The sequence below is a fragment of the Gasterosteus aculeatus genome, chromosome 5, assembly GCF_964276395.1.
Source record: "Gasterosteus aculeatus chromosome 5, fGasAcu3.hap1.1, whole genome shotgun sequence".
Lineage (NCBI taxonomy): Eukaryota > Metazoa > Chordata > Actinopteri > Perciformes > Gasterosteidae > Gasterosteus > Gasterosteus aculeatus.
In genome coordinates this window covers 15112766-15140391 of record NC_135692.1, presented here as the reverse complement: position 1 = coordinate 15140391, position 27626 = coordinate 15112766, and the positions used below count along the sequence as shown (strand labels likewise).

Sequence of the window (27626 nt, the reverse complement as noted above, 5' to 3'; positions counted from 1 at the left end):
GCCTAAAATAGGCAACAGATCTGACTGTGAGACGGAAAAAGAAATAAAACCATGATATAAAAAAAACGTGTCAGAGCAAAACCAAATGTGAATCCAGGTGAGGTAGAAGGGAATCGAGTGAACTGGGAAGTGAAAATATGGAGCGTAAATCAAGGTTGTCCCTTTAATAGAACGTTGACATGTTTTGCAACATGTTGGATCACCACTTTGCTGTCTTATCAAAGCTTTGCTCACACTAGAAAATCCATATTTATTTTTGTGATAGCGGGTAAATGTCAAAACACTGAATGCTTTGATCGTCCCCTGGTTGTCCTTTAGGACCCCTTTGCGTCTCTGGATTTTGACAGATCGACACGATTAAAAGCAGATCAAGAGGGGCTGATATTCATTGAAGTATTTTTTTTATTAATAGTCCTTTTCCAAGTTAGTGATCTGAAAACTAGTATTATTCTGCCAGGTTCACCTAAAAATACTCCTTGTTGCAAACATACAACCTGATTTATTGTGTCAATAAAAAGACATGGCCTTTTTTAAATTGTAGGAGGGAGATTTTATTTGGTGTGATGGGGGAGCAGTGTCAAGGTGACTTATACATTGATTGATGACTTAAATCAGGAAAAAAAAAAGTAAAATCCTTCTAATTATTCCTTTAATAACCCTCTTTAGCACGTTTCATTGATTTGGTGGAATAAACATTCTCAATAATGTTCTTTTCATTTTTATGTTCAACAAAGTGTGAATCCCCTAAATAAATAAAATAAAATAATGTAACATGTAAGTAACAGTGAAGTAACAGTGACAACACTGAGTTGTTTCATATTATGTCTCAGAATTACATTGATGACAAGATATTAACATTTGATGTACTGAAACACGTCGGGTATCATGACGCATTGTGCTCAATAAGCTTCATAAAGCTTAATAATCCTGATCTCCAAAGGTTTTCACTTGGGATAGAATCATTTGAAACCGCTGTCCAGCCGTTTCCGACATGAATGAGTGACTTTAAACATAGTGACCTCGCTCAAACGCTGTGTTCTGCAGTCAATCATTTCCTAATTTCCAGGAGGCGAGCAGGGAAATACTTCTTCGTACACGTTGAGACATTAACCACATGTTCTGTATCCCTCCCTCTCTAGTTATTTTGGACATTTCAATAATGTAGCAAGTTGAGTTCTCGTGTTCATATCTGCCGACGTATTATACATCTCAAACATTATTACAAGTCTTCATAAACTAAACTAAATCCGTCCAGTTTATAAGCAAGAAAATATAAAACTTTTGTGTCAAATGCAAAGAAAAAACTCAAGGGGCAAAAAATGACATGTACCGCGTATTAGTAATGAAGAAATGCATTGGGTGGCATTTAGAAAAGATTTGCCCTCTTCTTCATATTGTTACGTTTCCACAGCGGAAGCAGGTCAAATTGTTGAAGGGCCATGCCGAAGATCTGAAAGAACGACCCCGGGGAAAGGTGGCGCTGCAAAGGAAAGCGAGGAGGAATAAAGTTACTCTGTGGGTCTGTTTTTAAATCAAGAAGAAAAACGAGGTTTGCTCTCATCTCAACATTTTGTCAGTTTAGAGTGAAGATGTTTTGTTAGAAAAATGTAAATTTGCGAGAAGGTTTGTCCATGTAGGTTGTGATGCTCTTCTCACGCGTTGCTGTACCTCAAGTCTTGTCCGGTCAACGTCGCTGGGGAGTTTCACTCGTCCTCTACTACTTACAGCTAAGAGCTCATATGGGTAGAGCTTCATAAAACAAGGAGAAAAAGACGGGTTGAGAACGCTTTATGATTATTGAAGGTCGCACTCTAACACAATCTTTCGTGCACTCAATGAGGTATTCAGATACAAAATGCCATTTGAGTGTCATGTGCCGTGCAAATATGCATGTTATCCGTGCACAGCAGCGCTCTATAGAACCAGTGCTTCAGCCTTCAGGGAAAATACAACAATCGGCTCCGTTAGCCGGGAAAAAAAACACTATTTTTACATACGTTTTTTTTTTTTAAACAGACGATGATGAAGGAAACCTGTTGTTATAATTTTCAATCTGTCATGGAACCTTCCAAGTGTGCTTATATGTACAAAGAATCACAAGTATTTGCAGTAAAAACTCTCCTCCAGTACATGTGAATATACAAAAGTACTTGCTTTTGGTTCCAACAAATTAGGCATCGACACTCCTCTGTCCGTTCGTGCTAATGCATGCTGACCATCGCAGAAGAGCTGCAGGATGAAGCAAAAACGTGCGTTGGGGAAATGCCACGGCTACGTTAATCACGTCAAGGCTAAAAAAACGTTTTACTGCAAGAAGGTGTGTTTTAGAAAGTGCACGGTTATGCAAACAGTCAGTTATGCAAACGGTGTCACGCGTCCATCAATGGAGACAACTGCAAGCTGTAACTACGACTTTGGGCTGAAGCAGTTAAATACATACTTCATAAAACAGGCTCATGCAGGGAGTGAGATGAGGCCGGTCCTTTGGAAGCGCACTTAACCAAACGAGGAAAGGAAGTAGGATCGGAGGATTCAAGACCACTCAAAGCTCTCCCCACATACCTTAAACTCTGAGGAAAGGAGTAAAGAACAGGCGACGCTAATTAGTTTACAGCGAGTTATTAACCGAGTTGGTAAAGTGGTGTTGAACAATGTGGGCGACGAAGCTGCCGACGTGCACCAACCTCTGGATCCGTCGCCGGGGGGGAGGTCAGCTGACGGTGGCTGGATGAGGAGAGGATGGAAAACAGAGGAGACATCAAGTAGCAGTTGGAACAAACATAAAGGAATACAAACATGCAACACTTCAGTCGTCCGCTGTAATCTGAATGGACTCATTTGGACACAATAGCGGCAAAGAGAGCGGCGGGTGTCAGAGAGCGGCGGTCGTACCGGATTGAGGCCGTTGCGACCGTATCCGGGCAGAGAGGCCGTTTGGGATGCGGTGAAATGTGTATCTGCGGGAAAGTGAAGCGGCAGACGGATTAGCTCATCGCGAGGCGACGGAATTAGACCGCACCTACTGAGAAGAACGTAAGCTCCTCTTCTCAGTCCTTCGCTAATTGTTCTGTAAAACGCCGACACCTCGGCGCCGCCTTACGTTCGCAGCTACGGCCCAATGAACTTGATGATATCGCACCTTGCTGTTTATAAATCGGAGGCCTCCTGTACATGTTGAAGCCTTCGTCTGTAAATAGAAAGGAACGCCGCGTCAGCAGACAATCATTCTTAAATATCACAGCAGGGACAAAACAATACGTTTCGCCTCTTTCCCTTTTAATGTTTCAAACTTGTGCATTTGAATTTATTGTCTTTTGGGGTTAGAGGACGTCTTCTCTGATAAAGTAAAAAGTGCAGTAAAAATGAATTACGTGTAGTTGTTTCCGCCCACATGCCACTCACATCTCAGCCACACATGATGAAAAGGCTTTAGAACAACCGCAGCACTGCTATAAATAAGCACGGGAACAGAGCAACATGTGAGAGAAGCAGAGAGCAGGAATAATTATTTATTTAATCACTCAAATCTGCAAATACCTTCTTTGATCTATATTTATATCAAGGATTATTTCCTTCGGAGTTAGAATTAGAACCAAAAACTAGGCTCATGTCAGATATGCAAAATGGGAAAGGACATCTGTGTATTATCTGAATTAAGCATATAGGGTGTTGTTTATTCCACAATGTCTAATATAAAAGAGTCTTTGGCCACTAGGCCTCGACATTCCTACCAATGAAGTGTCATATAAATGCCAACTTAAAGCAGATACACGCACGTGGGTGAAAGGGTGCATGAGTGACCCCCAGTGGGGGGGAGAAGAGCCTCTTACCTTTGTTATGGGGGGGGGAGTGGTGACATAAAGGGGAAGTGATGCGTGTGTCTTTGTTGCCAGATAATAAAGAGGAAGAACGCGTCACTCCTGTTTGTTATTCCACCACAGAAGGGGAGCGAGGGGTTGTGGAGGTAAAGGAGACGAGGAGAAGAGGTAAAACAGAGGGGAAAAGGGGGGAGCAAGGGGAAGGTTGTTGCATTTACAGGAGGTGAGTGATTGAGGTGATTCTAGTTTAGTTCCTCTTACCGGGCCGGTGGAAGTGTTGAGGGGATCTGGACAGATTTGGCGTGTAGTTGTGGCGATTGCGTGTCCCGTGATCCCCAGAGGACGCAGGTCTTCTGGGTGTTGGCGTGAAATGTTTGACTTCAAAACCCTCCTTAAAGAAGAAAGAAGACTCAGAGCCAGTGTTGAACGCACAAAACACATTTAGTAAAGTAAATGTATTCACCTCGGTGGTTTCAGACGCATTTCCTGGTGACTAAATCATGAACAGAAGAAGAAAAAAGAAAAAACGTATGAAGCAGAAACAAAACATACTTACAAGAAATACATACAAGGAAAACCACGTCATTAAAAACGTTTAAAGGGATTTACAATTGGTGTAATCTTTAAATCTCTGACTGAAGAGTCACGTGTTTTTCACATGAAGACAGACGGGTAAATAGGAAACAAAAGGATTTGATCAGGAAGGCCCCTGTAGCCGGTTATTCTTAGTAACTGTGCATGCAGACACGCTCTGAAGTCGCTCTGTTCGAGGGAAGAACCACATAGCACACGGTGTTTGATCCATCAACACAACAACAAACGGGGAGCGAACAGCACACACACACACAAACAAGTCAGCAGCAACACCTGTGAGCACCGAACCAAGTTACCTGTGCAGGGCCCCGCCGCTCCGGTCTGACGCCTTTCTTGTCCAAAGTAGAGGAGGAGTCCACAGACTCATAGGACATCATATCGGGATGCTCTATATCGAATATAGCCTTGACTCTGGGAATGGCTGCTAATTCTCGGTAATCAAAGATCTCATTATCTACTTTTGCCTGTGACCAGGACAGGGAGGAGGGACACAGAAGGAGAAGACGGGAGGGGTCACGACAGGTCAAAGGTCAGAGGTTACCTAAGACATGATTTTAGGGAGGATTTAAACTTTAATCCCGCAACCACACTTGGTCAGAAGACGAGCCGTTGAAGTTAAAGACTTTTGCACAAAAGGTGGACGGATTAACGTTAAATCTTGTTTTGATATTTACCCATTTTCTTTTTCTCGAATTGTTTTTGGCTCAAATCTTCCCAGATGTTTCTATGGGGTTAAAGTTCATTCCTCACAATAATCACAATAGACTACATGGAGGAAATAATAAGCATTGGAACGCGTTTAGAATCAAATTTGAAACTGGATTGCCAGGGAATTAAAATAGAGCAAGCCAATAAATCAAGATTCTGGATCAATGTGGTTGATTTGAGACAACTGAAAGGTTCATTCAACCACCTTTTGAAATGCTTTTGTTTCCTCACAAGATAAAAACTAGTTCCAATCAGTCAAGGTCCAGTTGAAAAGATATGGTGTAGAAATGTATATTTGATTTTAAAATTCTAGTTTTATTTTTTTAAATATTTTTGTTTAAAAAAATCAAGATCATGACAGACACTCAGTCCATGCGGTTCCCCTGTACAAATAAAGGATCAATTAGATGTAAATGAAATCAAGCCACGGTGGATTGTACAACATGTGGAAGCAGACGTTTTTACTAGAACTTACACAGATGGTCCGACCAGGACTCCCCGGAGTGCACGAGCCGGGCCTGGAGAAGGAGCTTTCAGACGAGGATGTCGTGGGCTAAAAAGAGGCAGAAGTGTGTGTGGGGGAGGGGGCGGGGGGGGGGTCTGTTAGTCTGACTCATCGGAGGCTACGAAAAATCAAGAGAAAACACTAAGATTTAAACAGGCGGTCATGCAGTTTATGTTAATAAGTCCGTGTTGTAATTAGTTTAACAAGATTGAAACCATCAGTAATTAATAATGATAAGAGCCTGATTTGTCTTCAGATGGGACAATCGTCACACAATGGTGGCTGTCAGCACAAGTGGACGACGCGTGATGCAATTTAGCAAAGGTGTGAAACCTCACATGTCCAGACTAACTTTTATGTATGCATTACAGGTGCCCTCCAAAATAAAAGCTCCTTTTACCGAGGCCCTCGAACAAGGATTGAAGTTATTTCTGTATCAAAAGTGTCTTCTGTGCGCTCCCTTGAAGCCGCACGTCTGGAGATGTAATTGGCCATCCAGGAGAGCAAAGCGAGTGCGGTTAATCTCAAACAGTGAGACGGCAGCCCGCTCGTTCTAGGAAAATCATCAGCGCAACCGGCACGTGCGCTTCCAATATTAACCTTGAGTTTATGATGCGGGAAAAAGAAATCGAGACCTGCTGTTTTTGGCCTGTTGACCTGGGATGGAAGAGAACGTGTCAACCACATCACGGCTGTTTTGAGAGGTTATACGGTTGATTTTGTGACACGGTAGAAATCTTACGGTTGCGTGTTCTTTCTGAGACTCATTTAATTGCATGCACGTCACACGACTCGGGCGTTAACGTACCACGAAGCCGTCCTCCGCTCTGCTGCCGTCTCTGCAGTCCGGGTGCCAAACCGTCGACCCTGCAGGGGCAGCGGCGTTATCGCAAAGAGGAAACCACAGCGCGTAAGAGGGCGTTTTCACTGCGAGCCTCGGCCACTGACCTTGCACGTACATGTCTTCGCCCTCCGTGAACATTTTGTCACATCGGCTGCATCTGGCACAGCTGGGGTGATAGTTTCTCTCCCCCGCCTGCAGCAGGAGAGGAGAAAGGCCAAAGGGTCAGATTAGGAACTTTCGATCAGCAGTACACGCTTGACTATAAGCAGAGATTTCTCACCTCGAGGACTTTCCCAGTTATAAACTTCTGACATGCTTCACACTGAACCCCAAATTGGATCTGGTAGTCCCTCTCGCAGTATGGAAAGCCATCCCTGGAAGGTCACAAGTTTGATATTAAAGCAGATGTGCAAGGTGCCAACGTCGTTTCTAATCCTGACATTTCTTCATCAATGCAAACAAACGGTGAATCGAGGGTCGGCAGACAAAGAAATGACGTATTTACTTGCTGATGTACTCTCCGCTCAGCATTCTCCTGCAGGCTTTACACTTGAAGCAGCCGAGGTGCCACTGGCCTCCGAGCGCCACCAGAGCCTGGCCGTTCTTGATGTCTCTCCCGCAGCCCGAGCAGTCTAAGAACACACACACACACGTTCAACAACATTCTGCATCCATACGGGTCGTTGGTGTACATTCTCGCTATAAATAGGCCTCTTTCTGCACTAAAATATCCTGCTAATCCCGAGGCTTCATGAGTCTGAGTCCTCTATTGATCGCTGTCCTGTTGGACGAGGTCACGCTGAGATGGAGACGAGTTATTGGTCCGGGGGGTTCCCGGCAGAGAGACAGGACTTTAAAGGCAACATCCACCGTCCGATGATCGCAGAGGCAATTCTAAAGCTTCATTAGTACATAGTTTTGATGTGAACGCTTGGATTAGATGTCCAGATGAAACACTCACTGCCGGACCAGCTGACGTCGTGGGGGGTGGGAGACGGGGGTCGGACGCAGCGCTGGCAGAGGCAGTCCTTTCCGCTGAAGGTCACACAATCCCCGGCAGGAAAAGGCTCTCTGCGAAAAAGAGAAAGAGACGATTCTTTGGTGGGCGGAAAAGCCACCGGCATTTCGGCCTCCAAATTCCCACGGCGGTACTTGTGCTCACTTGCAGACGGAGCACACGAAGCAGGCCGGGTGGTAGGTCTTCCCCAGGACCGTGACCACCGCGCCCTCCACAAAGTCCCCGCAGCTGCTGCAGAGCGTGCCGTGGAGCCTCTGGAAGTCCAGCGGGCAGAGGTAGTCCCCGGTCCTCATGAAGAAGCCACTGTGAGCCAGGTCGCAGCCGCACTCTGCACGCACGCACACACACACACACACACACACACATACAACATCTGTTGTATTATTTTTATTAATCTGTATTATTTTTAGCACGTTGTTAAAAAAGGATGTTTTCAGGAATTTGCTTTTATTTGCAATTGATTACTGGTCAATAATCATCATCAATTATTAATTTGAAAGAATAAAAGCCAAAGTTTTTCTCCTTCATCAACTTGTGTAATTTGCTAACATTGTGTTTTACATTTTTGGGGTTTTTTTAAGCATTGGAAAAGTATTTGTGACTTCATGCTGTATTTCTTTAAACGATTAATCCATCAAGGAGATGAATCCTATTTATTCCATCGGTTTCTGCAGTGTTTTTATATTGTTTCCTTCCGGCTCGTTCAGTCATTTGATATCACACAACACAACGTCGTCTCTCTGAGCCTCGACAGAATGCAAAGGACAAACGGCAAAGACGCCAAGGACGGATCCGTGCTGCTCTATTCCCGTCCGAGTGCGACACACTCGCAGCACACGGGGGTTTTATTTTTAGAAAATGCTCATTTTAAGTCAATAATAACAATTATAGAACACGCCCGTGTTCAACAGAAATTCCGCCGAGATTGTTTAAATAAATGACTCACAAGTTTCTCCAAATCATTTTAAACTCAATTAAAATGACAATTTATTTTCCACTGTGCGAGTTGTTGAATTGGATTTTTTTGAAGGTTCACTGAAGCCCACACGGCACTCGGAGTTCCAGGTCTTCCCACCGTTTAAAACACTGGAGGCCCCTGTTCTCTGAGTCTCTTTGTCTCTTGTGCCCGTTCCGATTAGCGGGGACAATGGCCTGCTGGGGGAAATGTGTTTTCCTCTGGAGAAAAGGCCGCCTCACAACAGCCGGTCAGCCGACGCAGAATATTTTGTAATAAATTGAATTTGACTGACTGAACGAACGAGCAGCGAATTCCCTCTCAGATTAAAACAACTGACGTCCACCGCTGACGGTGCCACTCACCTTTGCAGGTGAAGCACTTTACGTGGAAGTGGCTGTTCTGCACACGCAGCGCCTGACCCTTGCACGGCTCCCCACATCTAAAGCACCGGATGACACGCTTCCCCCCGGGGGAACACGGCTGGGAGCCGTCCAGGTCATGGAGCCCTGCACCGGAGGGAGGAACACAGGAATCAGCTGCGTCTTTGACAAAGGATTTATTTGCCTTTAGGAATTTAATGAAGCGACAGTCCTGGAGCAGCATGTAGTACTGTTTGCACACTGCCATCGATCTGCTAGTTTTAATGTCTTATTTTCAAACTAAAGTTACAAAAGAAGGTTACTCACATCTTTTAATGAAGTATTAAACCAAGTATAAGTCATTCAAATATACGAGAAAAAGCACTCATCATAGTAAATGTACTTTGTTACATTCCATCACGGGTCTCTAAGCGTGTTAGCTGCTCCTCCACTAGACTGTTAAACATGGAACACGGTTACGTAGCACGCTAAACTTAGCATACGCGGCGAGACGTTTGTTCCTTCTACTTCGGCCTCTTGCACGTTCGAATTAGCAGCAGGAGCCGTGGACGTCCCCACAATCTGACCCCCGTCCACAGGACCCCAACGTGATCAGCAGAGGAGGGAGGGGGAAAGAATGTCGCCGGCGGCGACGTGCAGACACACAAATAGATGAACGAGCGAGCTTCACCTCTCCTTAGCTTCATGTGCACTCCTGTCAGAGATAACCAGGTGTGTGTGCGTGTGTGCGTGTGTGTGTGTGTGTGTGTGTGTGTGTGTGTGTGTGTGTGTGTGTGTGTGTGTGTGTGTGTGTGTGTGTGTGTGTGTGTGTGTGTGTGTACGCGTTTTGATTCCCCCACACTAACAGCAGAAGGTTGGAATGTTGGGAAAAGTTTCCCAGCTCAGCCTCGTGAATACGGAGGAAATCGAGTCAAGCGCGTTGGTATGTGGCCCCGGATCTGCCCCACGACAGCAGAGATTAGTTACTACGGCAACAAGCATGAAGCAACCAACTAGATTAAGGGACCATGCCTCCAAAAAAAGGTCAATATGAAGCTCTCTGGTAACGATGGTCTGGTTGGGAAGACGCACGTTATGTGGTGCCGACGGGACCGAGGACGTCCACAGCTGCTGGAAAGCGATGGTGACAAAGATTATTAATCAATATCTCATCACCCTGATCAGCCGAACTAGCCTTTGTGCAAGAAGGCCTCAGGTATTTGTTAATGACAGATGGGAGGGACAAAACGTTTCGTTTGGGTTGATGGAGAACACGCACAGGTTATAAACCACGATATATAGACAATGTGTGGTACATATTTGTGTGGTGAAAGTGTACTTTCAGTGCTCTTTCTTGATCTTTGTCAGGACGTGAAGCTGAGACGGTGTGAAGTATTAGCGAATGGTAGATTTAGAAAGAGAGCGAACGGTGAGAAACCTGAGACGGGCAGTTAATCACCCAACGCAGTATCTCCACATATAAAAATATCTATTTAAATGTAAATATACCTCATTCTAGGACTTAAGTATTAGCCATAACACGACGTCACCCTTTGAATGATATCAGCGTGTACATGAACTATTTGCTCATTCTACCATTTGTGTGTTAATGATTCTGTAAAGTAGAATAATCCCAAAGAAATTCAGAGGTATCGCTTTGCACCCCTTGCTGGTTTTAACCCTTTAACAGCTGGCGTTGCACTTTACCTCACTTGGCAACCATCATTGTTTGTGTGGTGAAAACAACACGGTGTTAAACACGAACGAATAACAAGCAGAAGTATGACGCAACCCGCCAGAGCAGTTTGGACAACGTCACAATTGGTTTTGACCTTTAAATCACTCAAACGACGGCATCACGAGTCGCAAACAACTCCTAAGCTCTTGAAGGTAAACAGAAAGCACACACACACACAAACAAACACACACACACACACACACACACACTTGAAAACGTCTACCTTCCTCTTTCATGGCCGCTGGTGTCGGCTCATCTGCTCACTGGATCCCACTGAGGAGACGAGCTAAGTGGGCTGCTGGTTCAGGGGGAAAGGGGGTGGTCCAAATACACACAGAGGGAGTGTGTGTGTGTGTGTGTGTGTGTGTGTGTGTGTGTGTGTGTGCGCGTGGGCTGTGGGAGTGGCAATGTGCTTCTGAAGCTGCACTTCGTACTACTTGTGTGTCTATGATGGGACTCGGTACAGATCATTAAATGATCACATTAAGTGGTATTTTTCTGACTTCTTAAGTCACGTGTCGTTATTAAATAAGAACAAAGCAGACAGAAGATGTTAAATCTAATCCGTGTTCACCCTTTTTCCCTGACGGAAATAAAAAAGAAGTTCTCGCCATATTGCAGACTGTAAAGACAAGTTATCGAGATCCCCGTGAGAAGCACACAAGCATCTGGACGGTTCTTTACCGGACATCTCCGGAGGTATCCCGTCCAACTTCTCACACAGGACGTAGTCGTCGGGGTTGATGAAGGGCAGCTGCTCCATCATGGACTGTTTAGGGATGAGGTAGAGAATCTCTGCGATTTCCCCGTCCTCGATGATGGACATGCGCCTGACCGAGTTCTTCCTCTTGACCCGGTCCAAAACCACCATTTCGTTGCTGTTGCCGGAGCCGCAGATCCTCCCCAGGCTGCTGAGGTTGAGCAGGCCCGACATGCCCGGAGCGCTGGAAGGCTTCGGGCCGCGCGTGTTCAGGCTGCAGACGGACGCCAACTGAGAAACCATAAAGCGGACCCGGATGGAGGCGTCGGCGCGAAGCCCTTTCTCGTCTGAACGCAGCGGCGAGGGGTCGGGTCGACCTCTGAGACCGACTGGCCGACCGGGAGCCGGCTGAGAGAGGACTAACTCCTATCGCACGCCCCTTAAGGAGATTAGGTGAGGTATATTTTTAGGGTTTATCTCGGTGGTAAACAGAGGAGGTAACCTGCTCGCTTCCTTTCCAGTGACTTCTGCTCGTCGTCACATGGGATCACATCGCTCCGGTAATCCGGTTAAGAAGATTACGAGCTCTATTGTATCATCCAGTTACGCGCGCGGCAACCTTTTGATTTCATTTAATGCGCGTCTCCATCTTTTGGATTAGGACTGAAAACAATGATGGACGCAAAGTACTTCATACGTGAACCTTTGCTGACCCTCCTACTGCAAATAGTGCACATGTGATTGCTTTTATTTATCTCTGCTTTAATCTGCTCTGAATCAAAGCTCAATACCAAAAACTTTTTACTTTGTGACTCTGTCACAAAAAGTGGCTTAAAGATGTAGGAGGCAAAATGTCTATAAAACATTGAAATATTGCAAACCTTTTGCTGACGGGAGTAGACGAGTTCACCCGTAGGAATTGACTAATAAAACTAAGCTCACCCACTATTAAACAGTCCCAGTCTGTATCATTTTTAGAGGATTTGTCAGTTCTGCTGCTTTTTACTTTAGTTGGAGCTTGTTTTCTATTTTCATGCAATAAAAAAAGAGCAATTGAATGAATGTTTGATTACTTAAAGGTCACAGCAAGGATATTTGGTGTACACCCAAAACATTTTATAATGTCACGCTTACTGCAGGAGCATCGGCCATATCCATCGTAACAGATGTGCTAAGAGCTCTATCTGCTGGCTGCAGGGTGCTACACACACTGATCCATGCACAAGAGCTTTTTATGTATTCATTCAATAGCAAAGCCCCTTCTTCACGTACATTATGAAACCTCCAACAATAAACAAACAGGAGGTTCAAATGTTTCACTGTTTCAGTATGAAATCATTTTTTAAAAAGCAACCCACACACAATTTCCACATTTTATACGGATGATTCAGTTTGATTGAACTGCTCTATTTCCTGCAGTGGACACCGCAGACACAGAATGTAGAGGTAATGGGGTCAGAGAGATGTACAATGAATTAAGTTCCATTCGAACGGTATGAAAAATGCATTTTTAAAAAGACAAATATCTGAACTCAATTAAAAAAAAAAATTGAAACAACTTCTTCTTAGGAGTTGATGGAAGGAGATCTGGCCGCCCGGTCCTCCTCATCCTCGCGGTGCTCTTCCTCTGCCGGGTGGAGCGGCTCTCTGTCGGGGTCCTCCTCCGCCTGGCGCGACCTCTTGGTCGACTTGTTCAGGAGGCCGCCCTGCAGAGAAACAGGACGTCACCTAAACACACTGCGCTGCAGTCAGCGGACACGCGTGTAAAGCGCCGCGCGCAGGCCGAGCGACGTCTGACCTGTCGGTGGTCGACAACGTTGAGCAGCACCGAGGTGACGATGCAGCTGACGGTGTTGGCCAACATGAAGATCATCATCCTTTGCCAGCGCCACAGCGGGATCTTGGTTTCACTGCCCGGGGAAAGTGGAGGAACAATTGGAGGTGAGTAAAGATCCAACATTCAGCATTCGATCCTCATCTGAAGCATTTCACTCACCTAGACTTGCTGCCCAAGATCTGCCCGACGACGAGATTCGACAACCCGATTCCAACCATCTGTAAGGAGGTGGCCAGGCCCATGGCGGTTCCCAGGGTCGCCTGGGGCACCACGAGGGGGATGGACGGCCACATGCTGGCCTGGAATACAGATGTGTTCCAATGAAGATGGAGCGCCGTCGCGCTTCCCTTTTCATTTCCCCGCCCCGAAGGGCTCCAGTAGAGAAAGAGGACGGCTTCGGCGCAAACTCACAGCAGCGAAGGAGTAGGTGACCCCGAGCCAGATGGTGGAGACCAGAGGAGCCACGAAGGTGAAGGCCAGCAGTCCGAACACCGGCAGCGTGAGGAGGGCACATGCCAGTGCGAACGCGCCCCGCAGCCCCACGTAGTCCTGGAAAAAAAAAACACCACGAGAGAGGGGGGGCGTCTCACACCAACCTTACCTCCTCAATACTGACCTTTGAACTTTGGGTTCAGATACGGCTGTAAGTTGCAGATGCTTACAATGAGAATGCCCACGCAGGCGGACAGGACCAGGGAGCTGTCGTAAACCGCGCCGGCGACGTACGCCGCCTCCTTCTGGCTGTAGCCGTCGTATTTATCCTGAATGAACTTACTGGACGGAAGAAAGAAGAAAAAAAAGACGGCCGGACGTGAGAAACGTAGTTTTACGTGTTTATGAACTTGGTCGCGTGCAGGCGGGTCTACCTGGCATCGGCGATGAAGGGGAAGATGCCGTTGTAGAAGAACATGATGGTGAGAACCAGCAGCCAGTATCTTAGCGACAGGAGCTTCACATCCTGAATCCTCTATACACACACACACACACACACACACACAAACAATTAAATGTATATTCAAACAGCTTTTTTTTTTTTTTTTTTTTTTTTTTAAAGGTACAGTTCGTACCACTTTGCGGGACTCCTCTCGGATGGCGCCATCCAGACCCAGCTGCCTCATGCCGATCTTGTCCAGGGCACTGACGACAACGGCGGACACAAAGCCCAGCACGCACAGAACGGCACCTGGTACGGATCGCGTGGGAACGCCGTTAGTTCAACCTTTTCCCCTGGCGTACTCACGCCGTGGCCCTTTTTTATTAACCACCTACCACCCCAGAGCGTCCACTGCATGCCGTGCTTTTCTTCAAACTTCTGGGTGAGGAAGAAGTTCAGGACCGAACCCAGTCGAGAGAAGGCCAGGGTCAGGCCGAACGCCAAGGCCAGCTCCTTCCCTTTGAACCAGAAGGCCGTGATGCGGTTCTGAACGACTGATGGGAGGAGAGCGGTTAGTGGGCGCGCCATCCGAGTCGACGACGGCACGTAAGAGACTTTGGGGGTGGCGGCGCCTCACTGGTCAGAGATCCGTTGCCCGAGCCGAACAGCAGTCGCCCCGTGAGCATCAGCGGCAGCAGGTAAGGGGTTCCTTTGAAGTGGGAACCCAGAGCGAACAGCGACGAGCCCAAAACGCACAGAAAGGAGAACAGAAACACTCCGACTGCAGAGGAAGCACAAAAGGTCGAGCCATCGATCGCACGTTACAATCAGCCGGACCGATTCGCACGTCTTCTTTGTGGACTTACAGCGGTTTCCCAACTTGTCGATCAGGAACCCCGCCATGATGACCACCACCGCATTCCTGTTGATAAGATAACAGAGAAGCTTTAGCACCGTTCTGATCAGCCATTGTCCGGGCCTCCGCGTCCAGCACTCACGTCCAAGCGTAGATGGCGTAAAGAAGGTTGTACTGCTCGGGGTTCATCCCCAGTCCCAGCACGCAGTCCACCGTGCCGTTGACTACCGTCGCATTGGAGCACGTCAGGTTCTGCAAGGCGAAGGGAAGCCGGGGATTTAGGTTATGGTCTAAATAGCCACAGGCCGATGACACAGACCTACTCAAAAGTGAGATAACTTGATTCTGACGGTGTCTTTAAGGTGGTTTTCGACCTCCCACTCACCCCCTGGAACTGATCCTGCAACACACTGGGGATGTCGAAGCAGAAATAAGAGCCGAATGTCAGCAGGCAGTTGAAGAACAGCACCAGAAAGCGGTAATAAACTGTGGGGAACAACACAGCAGAATGGTTGTTTCTCCTGGAGAGTAACCTTCATTCGAGAGCCGGAAGAGAGAGACAGAGACAGACACTCGACGCGTTCGGTGACGCGTGCACCAATAGCAGCATGTTCAGTCAGATTTTCCTTCAATTTATCCGCAGAATTTAGTCCAAACCAGAAAATACGTGAAGGGAAGACGCAAAATCTCATCTTCATCTCTTTTTAAACTATAAATGATCTAGAATGCTTCAATCTGAAACGTTAAAGTACACTAATGAAAAGGGATCCATTCATTTCAATGGGCAAAAAAACCCCAAACAGCTGTTTCAGAGAAAGAAGTTAACGAGAAAAAGCGCAGCTCGTTTCTGCAGGTTTTGCAGAAACGTCCCATCGGGTCACATGACCGACACTCAGCTGAGCGGGCCCTTCAGGAGCCCATTTGTTGAGACCACAAAGGGGCCCAATGCTGGATATGATGACCAGAGTCGTTCCGCGGACAACAGCACGTACCTTTCTCGGCCGGTTGCGTCATGGTGGACAGACGACGGGGACAAACAGGACGGCGGCTGGAGAGAGAGGACACTTCCCGATCCCGTCCCTCGGCGTTGTTTACACGAGCAGCTGCTGGTCCGCTCACCGCAGATCTTACAGCCATGTGGATGGACACGGCGAGGCGCGATGACGCGGCGGGGTGTTTGGAAATCGGCTCTCAACTCGATGCTTCCCGCCCGCCCTTTTTTCACCCGTTCAAAACTTTATTGGGGAACAACACACGTGTTGTATTTCCCACAGAAAACATTCAAGAGCGAATAAAAGTTAAATGTTAAAATTAATGTGCTGTTAAATGTCTTGACAAATATGGAATGCCGTTTTAGTCAAAATTCACAAAATGAGAACATCATTGTTTTTCGATAAATAAAAGATACACCCTCTCAATTTTGCCATTAACGTAAAATGTGTTTCATAAAACTGTTTTGTTTAAACAATGCTTTGAATGGCCTTAACAGATTTTAAATTGTGTTTTTTTAATCATTGCAACATAATTTAAGTTAAATTCCAATTTAACAAAGATCAATGTATATGAATTGGAAAATGTGTATTTTATATATATGTTATATATATATTATATATATGTTATGTATAGATTTCTTTATTATATATATTTTATACTAACCCATAGCCTTATTCTACTAACTCATTGCATTAGCATTTCATTTTACTTTATTTTATTACTTGTGCACTGCTGTCTTGTCTGTCTACTGTCGCGCACTAACCGCCAAGACAAATTCCTTGTATGTTTGGCATATTTTGGTAATTAAATGTTTCCTGATGTGCATGGAATTGACAGTAGAATATTACATGAAGTAACACTCCTAAAATGTGTATGTTAGTGTACATGAGAAATACATTTTTTCTAGTCTTTGTGCACTACGAACCCTTCCCCTTCGACCAAAGGGATTACCCATAAATCATTGCGATGTGCCGTTAAAATGGGACATCAAGAGGGTGCACATGTGTACGTCATGTCATTTACAACAAAAACAAAGGTGCAGTGAATTGGCCCCTCCGTTCTGATGACGCAACCAGCTAGAAGCGCGTTCATGGTCTTTTGTCCTCCGGCGGACACCGTCGAGCCGCGACGTAAACATCACTGCTCCGATGGTTTCAACGGTATATTTGGGGTCATTGATCGCGTTTTAAACGCGTGACATGTCTGCGCTGCGCAGAGTCAAGGCTTGGGAAATATCTGAATCCGAGGAAAGCGAAGCGGAGACCAAACGTGACCCGAACCGCGAGGAGAGGAAACCAACAGCGACGTGCAGCGCAGCGGGGGGCCACGGCTGCAGAGCCCCGCCGTCGAGCGAGGCGCGCGGTCACGCCTCCGCCTTGCGCCCCCCCGGACCCGACCCACGTGGCACGCCGAGCCCCGCGAGAAAACGCCGCTCCAAGGAGGAGATCGAGGCCGAGCGACACGCGGCCGGCGAGAGGAAGGAGGCGAGGGAGCGGCGCAAGGCAACGAGAGCCCAAGAGAAGGAGGCGAGGAGACGAGAGCAGCGCGCGAGGAAGGAGGCCGCGGAGAACGTGAAGCGTCTCCGGCCGGAGAACCTCCTCAGGTGTCTGACGGTCCGCGTGGATCCAGGTACTGCGTGCTGCCTTCAGGTGCAGTCGGAATTGTCTGCGGCCACTAACGAGACAGGGGCAGCCTTTAACGTAACTTTTTCTTATTTTTAATTGATACTACGAAATACACTTACTGATGACGAAATATGTAATTGATTTTATCTTGTAATCTCGTGCCCACAGTTGCGTACGGGACAAATGATACCACCTACCAGCCGAACCACTAAAGAGAGCGAGCATAAACAATGTTTTTTTTGTTCCAGCTCTTCTGCAACACGGCGGCTCGGACATCCTGCTGGACACCCTGGCTGCCTTTGAGTGGCGGTTTACCATCGAAAGCCAGCAGCTTCCACACAGCATCACCTGGCTCAGAGATTCACCCCAGGTGGGCGCCTCGCACTCCTTTGCAAAAGCAACACACCGATTACATATCTTGTGACACTCCGGCTTCTTTTGCGTTTATTATTTTTCTGCATTCACACATACTGACGTATTCTTTTCTGCTCTACGTTCTCCAGCAGGGTCATTGCTCTTTTTTTGTCTTTTGCAGGGCAAAGATGGCTCTGTGGAGGAGGAGCAGGTGGCTCTGGTGCTCGGTCTGAATGACTTTGTGGACATGGTGATCTCTGTGAAGAAAGTAAGCTTGCTTTTGACGATGTAACGCCCTTAACGTTGATGCCAGCCTACGTGACTGACCTGCTATTATTTTGCTGCCACTGCAGATGCTAGACAGTGGGGGGCAGGAGACTGGGATGGGGTCTTTCCTCAGTCCAATATTGGAGTATCTAAATCGGGACGACAAGAAGTTGGTCACTCTCTTAGTGACACACTATCAGAGCGATTACAGGTTAGTCTGATTCATGGACTTTACCAGCTTACGCTGTCATACTTTTCATGACCACACTCTGATCCGACGCATTGCTTCGCTCACCAACAGGACGGATGCTTGTGGTGCATATTTACTAGAGGAGATGCTACAATCCAAATCCGGGATGGAGAACCTGGACGTCGAGGAGGTCCGGTCACATTGACTCTGTGGATTAGTTGCAGCTGCTTTGTTGTTCCTGCAGGGAACGCTGCACATGCTCCTCATGCACGTTCCTGCACGCTTCAATCATTCACTCGTCTCCGTTTCTCTCCAGGTTCTCGTGTACCTGCAGCTCTGCAAGAACATCAACCTGGTCCTCCTGGATGGCTGGCAGGAGATCACCAACCACGTGTGCGCCGTCACCAAGGCCTTGTCGAAGCGCCCCTTCAAGTACGAAGCCACTCCGGTCATTATCGCGCATTAACCGACGAGGAAAACTGATTAACCTTTGGTGCCTTTTTGACAAGATGTCCTTCCGTGTCTCTCCAGACTGCTGACGGAGCGAGCGGAGCTGCCCTTCTGCGTGGACGGTGCGTGGGCCGGCGGGGCTCGGGTGGAGAGGGACGGCTCCGGGCTGATCCAGGTCTGGAGCAGGCAGATCCAGCAGCTTAACCGAGTTAGCCCCTCCGTGGCCTCCACCGTGACCGGCGCCTACCCGTCCCCTCAGCTGCTGCTGCAGGTAGACCCCGCCCCGCTCGCCACATTCATCCTTCCAGGGCGAACGACGAACGTTCTGTCTCCGACGTCGTCGTTTTGTTTTAGGCGTACCAGAGCGTGGAGTCGGAGGAGGACAGAAAGGGGCTGCTGGCCGGCCTCGTGGTGAGAAGTGGAGGAAAAGAGAGACGAGTAGGACCGGAGATCTCCGCTAGAGTTTACCGCTGCTTCACTGCACAGAACCCCCAGCTGGTGTTGGACTGATCTGTCCACTTGAGAAGCAGATGGACGGATTAATCTGGTCTCTAATGACACTTTGTCCCCACTGGGCTGCTAATGTGTAGATGTTGTAAAGCTAAAATAATGCCGCAGATATAAATATTTATACTCCTCTGAACAGATTTGAGAATATGCTTTGTAAAATATTATATACTGTAGAATACCTTGAAACAATATGTAGTTGAAGTAGTGGAAAAAATGTACAAATGCAAGATGTATTGTTAAAGGAACCATGGTGAGTTTGTTTGGTTTAACTGTGAATAGTCGATAAAATAAGATGCAGCAGAACGTTTTTAATTCATTTGACACGTAAAATAAGCGAGTTTCAAGCGGAAGAAAGTTAATAAATGAATTAATAATTAAAAAAAAGGATCTGGAAAAATTCCACGTGTTGACTACAAAACACATATAAAAGAAATGTAATTTCCATAGTATCAAAAAAAGCAACTTCTTTTGTCCCTGGAGTCTATACTGGAGATCTTAAACACAAGATATCCATTGTGTTTATCTAATCTGGTAGATTATGCTTCATATTTTCATTACTAACCCGAATAGTAGAAATTGGCTATAATATGAAGGATTAAACGTCTTTTCCTACTGCACACTCACTCCCTTCTCATTCATCCCCACTGTTTGAACACCAAACTTGTCCAATTAAAAATCCACTTAAACAGTGGCTTGAAGATTCGGTTGCTCTGAACACTCGGAGTTGCAACAGAACACGTATTGACCTCGAGGTCACGCCCAGCGGCCTCGTTTGCTCTGGTAGTCCTCCGGCTCGGAGCTGCAGCTGTCGTACTCGCCGCCCGGCGGGTTGTGCCAAGTGCACGGAATGGTTCGAGGTGACGTTCGACAGTCGTATCGGACCCCGTCGAGAAAGGGGCTCGCGCAGGCGCTCGGGGCGGGGCCTCGGGCTCGGGCCTCGGTGGGCGGGCCCGTCTCCTGGCGGGAATCGCCGGGCGGGTCCTCGCGCCGCTCCGAGGCGCCTGGGCCGCCGCCGAGGGAGAACACCCAGCCGAGCCGCCAGCGGAGGACGCTGCGCAGGCCCGGGGGCAGCTCCACGGCGTCCAGTACGTCGGGGCGGCAGGGCAGCGTTTGGCGGAGGCGGGCGCAGCAGAGGTACTGCAGCGAGGTGGGCGTCCAGCAGGCCCGGATCACCTTCATGCTGCTCTTAGCCGCTGTGGAGCACACCATGGGGTAGAACTTCTTGTTCTGCAGCCTCGTCGCGGCGACACCTGAAAACGCCGCGAGGCGGTCGTGAGGAAGATGCAGTTTTGGTGGGTTTTATGTGGCTTGGAACGCAGAGAAAACACGCACCTACGCAGCGTCGATTCTTGTAGAAGGTCAGGGTGCCGTGCCAGGTGTCCAGGTGCACTCCTATGATGGAGCCCTGGCCAAACCGGGACGAGAACTTCACTTTGTCCCCTTTGTGCTGGAGAAGTCCTTTTACACAGATTAAGAGAAGAAACAGCATGTAGCATTTATTTTCTGTGACGGAGGAAGTTAATTGTGCAGTTTGTTGGTTGTTCTGTCCTGGTTATTGTCAAGCACTGAACATTGCGCTTGTTATGCTTAACATAAGTCACTTTAGTCAGGGGTTGTCAGTTTACATGCATTTCAAATTCTACTTACGTGAGGTATGATCAGGGACATGCATTTATAGAACCATCATGAATAAAGGCACGTGTGTTATATTAATGTATACAACAGACTTCTATGCCTTCTACTGATTGGTTGTATATTCAACTCTTTCTTCTTTAAACTGGGGAAAAGTCTCATATCTCTGATCATTCATGGTACATTTCAAACTTGCATTCCGTCCCTTTCACCTGTGTAGGAGAGTCCCCAACTGTCTTCATCGTGGCCCAGAAGGCTGCCGAAGCTAAAATTGAACTTCTCAATATTCACCTCTGCAGTTCCAATTCCCACCATCTGCAGCGAGAAAGCGGCAAAAACCCGATCAAAACATGTCGGTGGCCCTCGTTCCAGATCGCCACGCGACAACTCCAAAACCCAAGCGGAGACTCGGACGAAAGCTACCCACCATGTCGGTTCCATAGACGGGCGAGGTCATCTTGACTTCCCAGAAGTGCTGGCCGTCTGTGAGCTCCTTGGTGCCGCGGATGGCCGCCGTGCCACAGCTGTAGTCTGGGTGAAAGCTCACCTTCCTGTTGCCACAGCTGAGACGGGCCCCTGAAGACGCAAAGCACTCGTCCCACTCCCACTCAAAACCTGGGGACAGAAACGCACGGACGGACGGATCTGCAGTAGATTTCATCCTTCGTTCATTGAAATGTCCCGTGTTTCCTGCCGTGCTCATGCGGTGTTTCTCAGCACTCTCACCCTCCTCATCCTCCTCCTGCTCCTCCTCCTCCTCCTCCCCGCAGACGCAGTCGCTGCTGAGCTCTTCTTGTCGGTCACACTGACAGAAAGACTCCGCGGTCAGCGGATCAGTGTCGGGCAAGGCGACCACCTCCGGTACTGCGCGAGGACTCTCCAGATAATCCACCTCGCTGACACAAGCAGCGTGAACTTGGAAGTCGAGGCACGTGGCCATGGTCCAGGAACGCTGGCGTGGTAGCAGGGAAAATAAGTTCGATCCAGCCTGAGGATTGTGTTCAGCTTTGTTTAAATTCAAGCTCTGGAGCCTTTTTGTGAAGAATAACCTCTTGGCAGTCGACGAGAAAGTAGGAGCCTGGACGGAAAGGAAACCTTGCTATCTCAACGTTTGCATACCGGACAATTAACGATTCGAAGAGCCAACTGAGAGCCATGTTTCAAAGACTCAACAAGAGAGCCTTTCACCTCAAAGCTGTTCACGGCTGCTATTGGTTACAGAAGTCATGTGTGAAATTAGACCCCGTCCAAAAATACTGCGCCTCCTTTCCTTACCTTTGAAGACCTGACCGTCTCTTACACACGGCCTTTTTAGTCAACGGACAGCCGGAGTGGAAACCTACTGGCACTCGGGCAGAAATATACAGTCCAAAAAAAAGTCTTTTTTGTTTTTTTTCTTCAAATCTTTTCCTCTCCATCGCTCGATACAACTTTTCTTTTCACCACACTGACTGAACAAGTCAAACCTGTGTCGTTGTCCGGCCTTCCCATTCCTGATTGGCTGAGGTCAGGTTATTTTTGGACACATACACGTACGTATCTACTGACACATTTTTGAAACCCAGAGGGCTGAGCTGGAGAATTTCCGTGACAAAAACTTAATTGGCAGCAAAGCTTTTGTATTCCTACAGATTGGCGCGACCATAATACTTAGTCAGCTAGTCTTCATCCTGGATGCTTCCAGGTGTATTGACCAAGAACAGGACAGACTAATATGTTTGCTACAAAAATCTAATTTCTGTTTACCAATTTCACAAACCGTAATCATTATAACGCATTTGTTTACTGAACGCTGGAGCTCCATCTAATAGCATGCGAATGGCCGCACAGAGCAGCTGGTGACTGCTTGCAGGTGAAGGAGATAACTGACATCATTTGGATTAGTTAGCCTGAAGCTGGTCTCACTTTAATTGGGCTTTACCCTACATACTGAAAACGCATCATCTGGAAAACCAGGACCTCAATGCAAACGACTGTAACTTTGTCACTGTTCGGACTGATGCTGCAGCGGGACAGCGACAGCAATTTTGGATATTAAAAAAATGAAATTCGCCCACTGGTCAATCTAATCCAGCCGACACTTGGATTTCCTTGGTCAACTCAGTCGACGCTTGAATTTTAGTGCACGTATATGCTGACACTTACGGTATTGAACAAGTAACCCGAAAAAAGGATATTTAAATAGAAAATTCGAGGCAACGATAGAACTATGTGTGTACAGGAATACTCGTGTACAATAAAAGAAATCTTTGTATAATAAAAATTGAGATGTCTCTAGTAAAAAGGAAAGCCCTGTAATTGAAATTTCAAAAACACCATTTGAGCTGCAAAAAAAACAGATTTCCCAATAGTTCGAGGCCAAGACCAATGTACCTGTGTTAAGGACCTCTCTGACTACTACCATGCTGAATTTGAAACATCTGTACCTTACAGATTTGGAGATTTCTTTAAAGTTAAAGCTATTTTTTCAAGTTCAAAAACACCATTTCTCAAAGTTTGAACTGCCATACAAAAAAAGATTTCTCCAAAGTAAAAGCCCTAATTGCACGTTCAAAAAGACAGTTTCTCCATGTTTGGAGATGTTTGATATTTGTTTAAAATAATTTCTATAAAATAAAGCTTTTATTATGCCTGTATTAACAGAAATGTTTTAATATTCATTTCTGTATTTTTTGCAATTTTTCAAATTCATTTTAGCTGTTTTTATTTCTGCTTTTTCTAATATCTGTAATTTCAGCAAATGTATTAAAATTCCCTTCAACTTTCTGTAATTTCATTTCAGCTTTTTGCATTCCAACGCATTTTCAGCAGGAAAGGCATTTTCTACTTTTAGTCATCCCAAAAAACGTTAGGCAACAGCTCCAGCAGGGGACCACAGTCATGGTCTTGCCTTAGTTGGAACTAATGATAAATCTGTTTTTATTGCAGCTCAAATATGGAGAAATGGTGTTTTTGAAATTGCAATTATATAATTATTACGGAATTTGCTATTTAAATGGTCTTTTCCCCGGTTACGTGTTCAACACCGTAATTGTCAGCATATACGTGCACTAATATTCAAGCGTCGGCTGAGTTGACCGCAGTGAATTACTGTTATTTCAGCTGCTGAATCGGGACAACGTCAGTCGGCTGTTGGTCGATACTTATGACAATAGAGGAGATTCGCATCTTAAATACATGCACGAGAAGGGCCCAATACGCAATTCAATTACAGACTGTTTTGCAATTTAAAGGAGTATTTATTTTATTTGTTACAAAAGCTTGTACTTTATTGGACCGATTTCGCGAGTGTCTTCTATATGTTATGCGCCAATGTCTATATTACCAACTATTGCACGTTTAATGGGGTACGACATGATAATATCAGGGGGATCCGATCTGCGCGTCACTGAGCGCCTCACCTCCAAAATGAAACCAGCATTTCTGAGACTCTTGCGCCGCTCTGTGTCCAGCTAAAGGCATCGCCCCTGCTTTCTACCCCTGTGCAGCATATCACATTGTCTATTGTTATGTCTACATTGTCTATGTGGAGACGGCGAGGCGAATCACTGAGAAGCAACGAGGATCTCTGGGGCTCGAGGACAGCTGTGCAGGCTAGCATGGGTTTGTGCATGCGTTATCATTTAATAAAAGGGAAAGGGTAATAAGAGTTCACCAAGAATCTAAATGACACAATTGTGTCATTTAGATGTTGTATATACAACATACTTATAAGATCTGTACAAGATTTGACAGATTGATTTCAACGGACAAAATTCTTTTATATTTGATCAATCTATTCATTTGAGATGATTTTGATCAAAATGAGTTGGACTAAATCAATTTAATCCTATTTCCTCAATGTTCTTAGATTTAGTTAGGTCTACACATATGTATTGGATGGAAATCCTGCACACAAAAACGAACCTGAGCTCACGTTGGACTATTTAAGTACATCATTTGAAGTCTAAATTATTGATAAAATCGCCACAACCTCCGTAAGATTTGGGTCTAAAGTTTAGACCGATATCTTACGGAGAGTTTAGACTCTTAAACACTGGTGAAGATTGAAAGGCTTTCGTAGTTACTTTCCGAGGGTCGGATGCAGATACCCGAGCCGCCGTTAACGTGAACGTTTGCCAGCGCGTTAGACACCAACGTCACGTGACTTAACCTGTGACGCATTCGGTCCACACGTCTCCGAAGCTGGATGGAAAAACAGGTGGCGCATAGAATGTTATGACGTCACGCAAAGATGAAAGGGAATGCGTCATGGCCTGCGTCACGGCCTGCGTCAAAGAGTTCTCAAGGCTCCAGAATGGATATTGGGTGCATTCGTACTTTGGACATCCATCCGAGTGGAGGCGTTTGAAGACTTCCAAGCGACATGGCAAAGGCACAATCCCGTGGACTGAAGCGTCTATTGGGGAAATCCAAAGAAACTGATCTGCAACCGGGAACATCTTTGCTTCGCAAGAATGAAGACATTTCTGAGAAAAATCTGAATCAGGCAAGGCTTTCTAAACTGGAGGCAGATGTTGAAATGCTAGTTGAGGAACACCGAACTATGAAGAACCAGATCCTGATCGCTGAGAGGGACCACATCAACCTTCAGAGTCAAGTTGAACGACTTGAACAGACCAATGACCAATATCTGTCACAGACGGATCAGACAGAGGAGACACCGATTGAGAGCAGTTGGTGGTCTGGCCTTGCTAAAGGTGTGGTGAAAGTAGGATGTATTGTTGGCATCAGCATGGTGTTAATGGCGCTATATAAAAGACAATAAATTAGCACTTTAATGCCTAACAGCTGCAGCAATTCTATGCTTTCCAATGCAAATACTAAAAATAAAAATAAAAAAGTAAAAATACTGACACCAAATCTGACTATATTTAAATATGGCTATTAGTTGTATTCAAAAGACAGATCCAATCAACTGTGTGACGACCCCTGCTGTGGAGGCAGCAGCCTTCCAATGAGATTTGGTGATTGAAGGCACCTGGGCCAGGTGCCCTGAGATTAGAAAGCCCTGTGTTCATTCATTGATTCTGTCGCTCTCTCCTCTCTCCAGCAGACGTCCGGTGTGGTAGGGCAGCCGCCTGTTGAATCCGGTTTTCCTTTGGGTTAAATGCCCTGGACAACACCCACCATTTACACTTTACCCTCATGCACATCCTACACTACTGATAATACTGACATTCGCATCCCATCTGGAATGGTTATGGTTTTTCGTTGTTTTGTGTGTTAAATAAAGAATGTTACACCTCGGAAACCAGTGTAACTCCAATCTTGTCATGGCCCAAAGAGCCAGGTCGTGACAACTGCAACTCAACAGATGAATTAAATAAGACATCCCCTTCTAGCAGGTTTTGGCATGTATGTGTGGTTGTTTGCCGCCATATTTACTTGTGAGTGTTGTGAGATGCATGTAGTGGTAAAATATATTATAACATTGTTTTGTGCTAAGGCCGTGTCTCAAGTGTCCTGTATTTGACCCTGAAGTCCAAGGAGCAGCATGATACAAAATGTTGCTTTGCAGCTGCGCACTGAGAAGGGAGAGCGGTTGACTCGATCTCGTAGAAGCTTCAAAACAAAGGACTCCTGTTCATGGCCTTGGTTCATATCTTATTCGGAGCTTTCGTTTTTACTTGGATTCTTCTACTACTGGGTTCTTCCCAGTGAGCTGCATTCTGACACTCCTCAACAGTGAAGAAATTATCAAAAAGTGCATGAAACAGAGGCATGCAATTTGGTTTTGATGCGTGATTCATGGCAGCCAGGCGGAATGATGAGATGAATATGCCGCTCCCAGGAAACAGCTCCTGCTGGCCTGATGGTGAAGCTAGGCTGCCACAATATCTCTCTCCAATTAAGTCGCAGAGAGTCTGAAGCTCTCTGACCCGGCCTGGATCTGAAAGGGAAGTGAGCTCGTAAAAAGATGAACGTAAACGATTCTGATCATTAAGCAAAAATAATAGTAAATCATTTTCATCAGGGCCAAGAGTCATTCACATACTATTTACTCAAATACAGTAATGGGCTCTACACACAGCTCCACTACTTCCTGAATTTAAGGCAGCTCCTTGGTTTCCTGTCTTACATTATTGGACAAACTGATTAATCCACGTGTGTCTGACCATTGTGACTCAGACACACGTGGGTTAATCAGTTTGTCCAATAATCTAAGGCAGGAAATAAAAGACCAGCCTTAAGTTCAGGAAGTAGTGGAGCTGTGCATAGAGCCTATTCTATTATCATAGATTGGATAACAAAGTTATCCTAATGATGTTTTTTTTTGGTTTTGAACTTTGCCAAATCTGATCGGATAATGATAAAAAGTGTTGAACTCATGGGCCCAGGCGATTATGTAATAATTATGACAAACCTACCCATAGGGTGGTGGTCCAGCTGTGTTGCGGCATGTTGCATGTCCCCCGTCAGGTGATGGATTCATCGATGGAAATTAATTTCTATTTGGCCACAACAATTTAGACTGGTATTTTTAGACATATTAATGTTATGATTATTACCCCCGTATATAACAAACTATTACGTTAATACTTACCAGATTGCTCATTTGGGGGAGGGGAGCTCAGGTCCTTCATTTTCTGAGTGGGAACCCGTAGCCTCTTTTTTGCCAGCACTTTGTTTTTCTCCATCCGGTTAATGAAAAAAATACATTTTAGATCATTAACGCTAAGTATAACATCAATAGACACTATTTTAACCTAAATTCACTTCATATCTTTGAAACAATAATGGTATTAAAATGAGCAAAAATCAAATCAAATTATTTTCCTAATTGATTGTTTTA

At 46.1% G+C, this 27626-nt stretch overlaps 4 protein-coding genes and 1 long non-coding RNA gene across 39 annotated transcripts; 2 read left to right on the top strand and 3 right to left on the bottom strand.

Annotated features, from left to right (window-relative positions):
• Nucleotides 1-526: 526 nt before the first annotated feature.
• On the bottom strand, nt 527-11783 carry LOC120819814 (actin-binding LIM protein 1). 33 transcript variants are annotated; one of them, XM_078103757.1, is made up of 21 exons: nt 11227-11661; nt 8808-8951; nt 7632-7815; nt 7431-7540; nt 6975-7101; nt 6750-6843; nt 6574-6661; nt 6434-6492; nt 6226-6282; nt 5596-5673; nt 4709-4876; nt 4282-4311; nt 4080-4209; nt 3831-3920; nt 3101-3187; nt 2893-2957; nt 2685-2724; nt 2441-2570; nt 2155-2229; nt 1669-1749; nt 527-1480 (listed from the first exon to the last, which is right to left on the bottom strand). In XM_078103757.1, exons 1-18 carry the CDS (start codon nt 11543-11545, stop codon nt 2533-2535), a joined length of 1908 nt encoding a protein of 635 aa, XP_077959883.1. In that variant the 5' UTR covers nt 11546-11661; the 3' UTR covers nt 527-1480; nt 1669-1749; nt 2155-2229; nt 2441-2532. The 33 variants fall into 33 exon arrangements, with proteins under 33 accessions (XP_077959883.1, XP_077959886.1, XP_077959884.1 ...); XM_078103760.1 differs by having other exon boundaries at nt 3140-3187; nt 11227-11660; XM_078103758.1 differs by lacking the exon at nt 2155-2229 and having other exon boundaries at nt 11227-11662.
• Nucleotides 11784-12556: 773 nt separating this feature from the next.
• Nucleotides 12557-16655, bottom strand: mfsd1l (major facilitator superfamily domain containing 1-like). Of its 2 annotated transcripts, none has more exons than XR_005712317.2 (13): nt 15802-16655; nt 15195-15295; nt 14952-15061; nt 14820-14875; nt 14591-14734; nt 14349-14507; nt 14147-14262; nt 13946-14046; nt 13696-13853; nt 13491-13628; nt 13239-13378; nt 13041-13152; nt 12557-12948 (listed from the first exon to the last, which is right to left on the bottom strand). XR_005712317.2 is itself a non-coding variant. In XM_040177532.2 (13 exons), exons 1-13 carry the CDS (start codon nt 15944-15946, stop codon nt 12808-12810), a joined length of 1575 nt encoding a protein of 524 aa, XP_040033466.2. In that variant the 5' UTR covers nt 15947-16655; the 3' UTR covers nt 12557-12807. The 2 variants fall into 2 exon arrangements, 1 of the variants encoding a protein (XP_040033466.2); XM_040177532.2 differs by having other exon boundaries at nt 13742-13853.
• A 107-nt stretch (nt 16656-16762) lies between these two features.
• On the top strand, nt 16763-19815 carry eme2 (essential meiotic structure-specific endonuclease subunit 2). Its single transcript, XM_040177203.2, has 8 exons — nt 16763-17431; nt 17676-17797; nt 17963-18049; nt 18135-18259; nt 18350-18428; nt 18555-18670; nt 18770-18959; nt 19043-19815. The coding sequence occupies exons 1-8, from the start codon at nt 17002-17004 to the stop codon at nt 19196-19198; spliced, it is 1305 nt and encodes a 434-aa protein (XP_040033137.1). The 5' UTR covers nt 16763-17001; the 3' UTR covers nt 19199-19815.
• spsb3b (splA/ryanodine receptor domain and SOCS box containing 3b) lies at nt 19487-22329 on the bottom strand. Of its 2 annotated transcripts, XM_040177205.2 has the most exons (5): nt 21557-22329; nt 21258-21445; nt 21043-21145; nt 20531-20656; nt 19487-20448 (listed from the first exon to the last, which is right to left on the bottom strand). In XM_040177205.2, exons 1-5 carry the CDS (start codon nt 21768-21770, stop codon nt 19952-19954), a joined length of 1128 nt encoding a protein of 375 aa, XP_040033139.2. In that variant the 5' UTR covers nt 21771-22329; the 3' UTR covers nt 19487-19951. The 2 variants fall into 2 exon arrangements, with proteins under 2 accessions (XP_040033139.2, XP_077959906.1); XM_078103780.1 differs by having other exon boundaries at nt 21258-21770.
• On the top strand, nt 22248-26084 carry LOC144408029 (uncharacterized). The gene is made up of 2 exons (XR_013467789.1): nt 22248-22362; nt 25887-26084. It is a non-coding gene; the product is annotated as an uncharacterized LOC144408029 (long non-coding RNA).
• Nucleotides 26085-27626: the final 1542 nt, after the last annotated feature.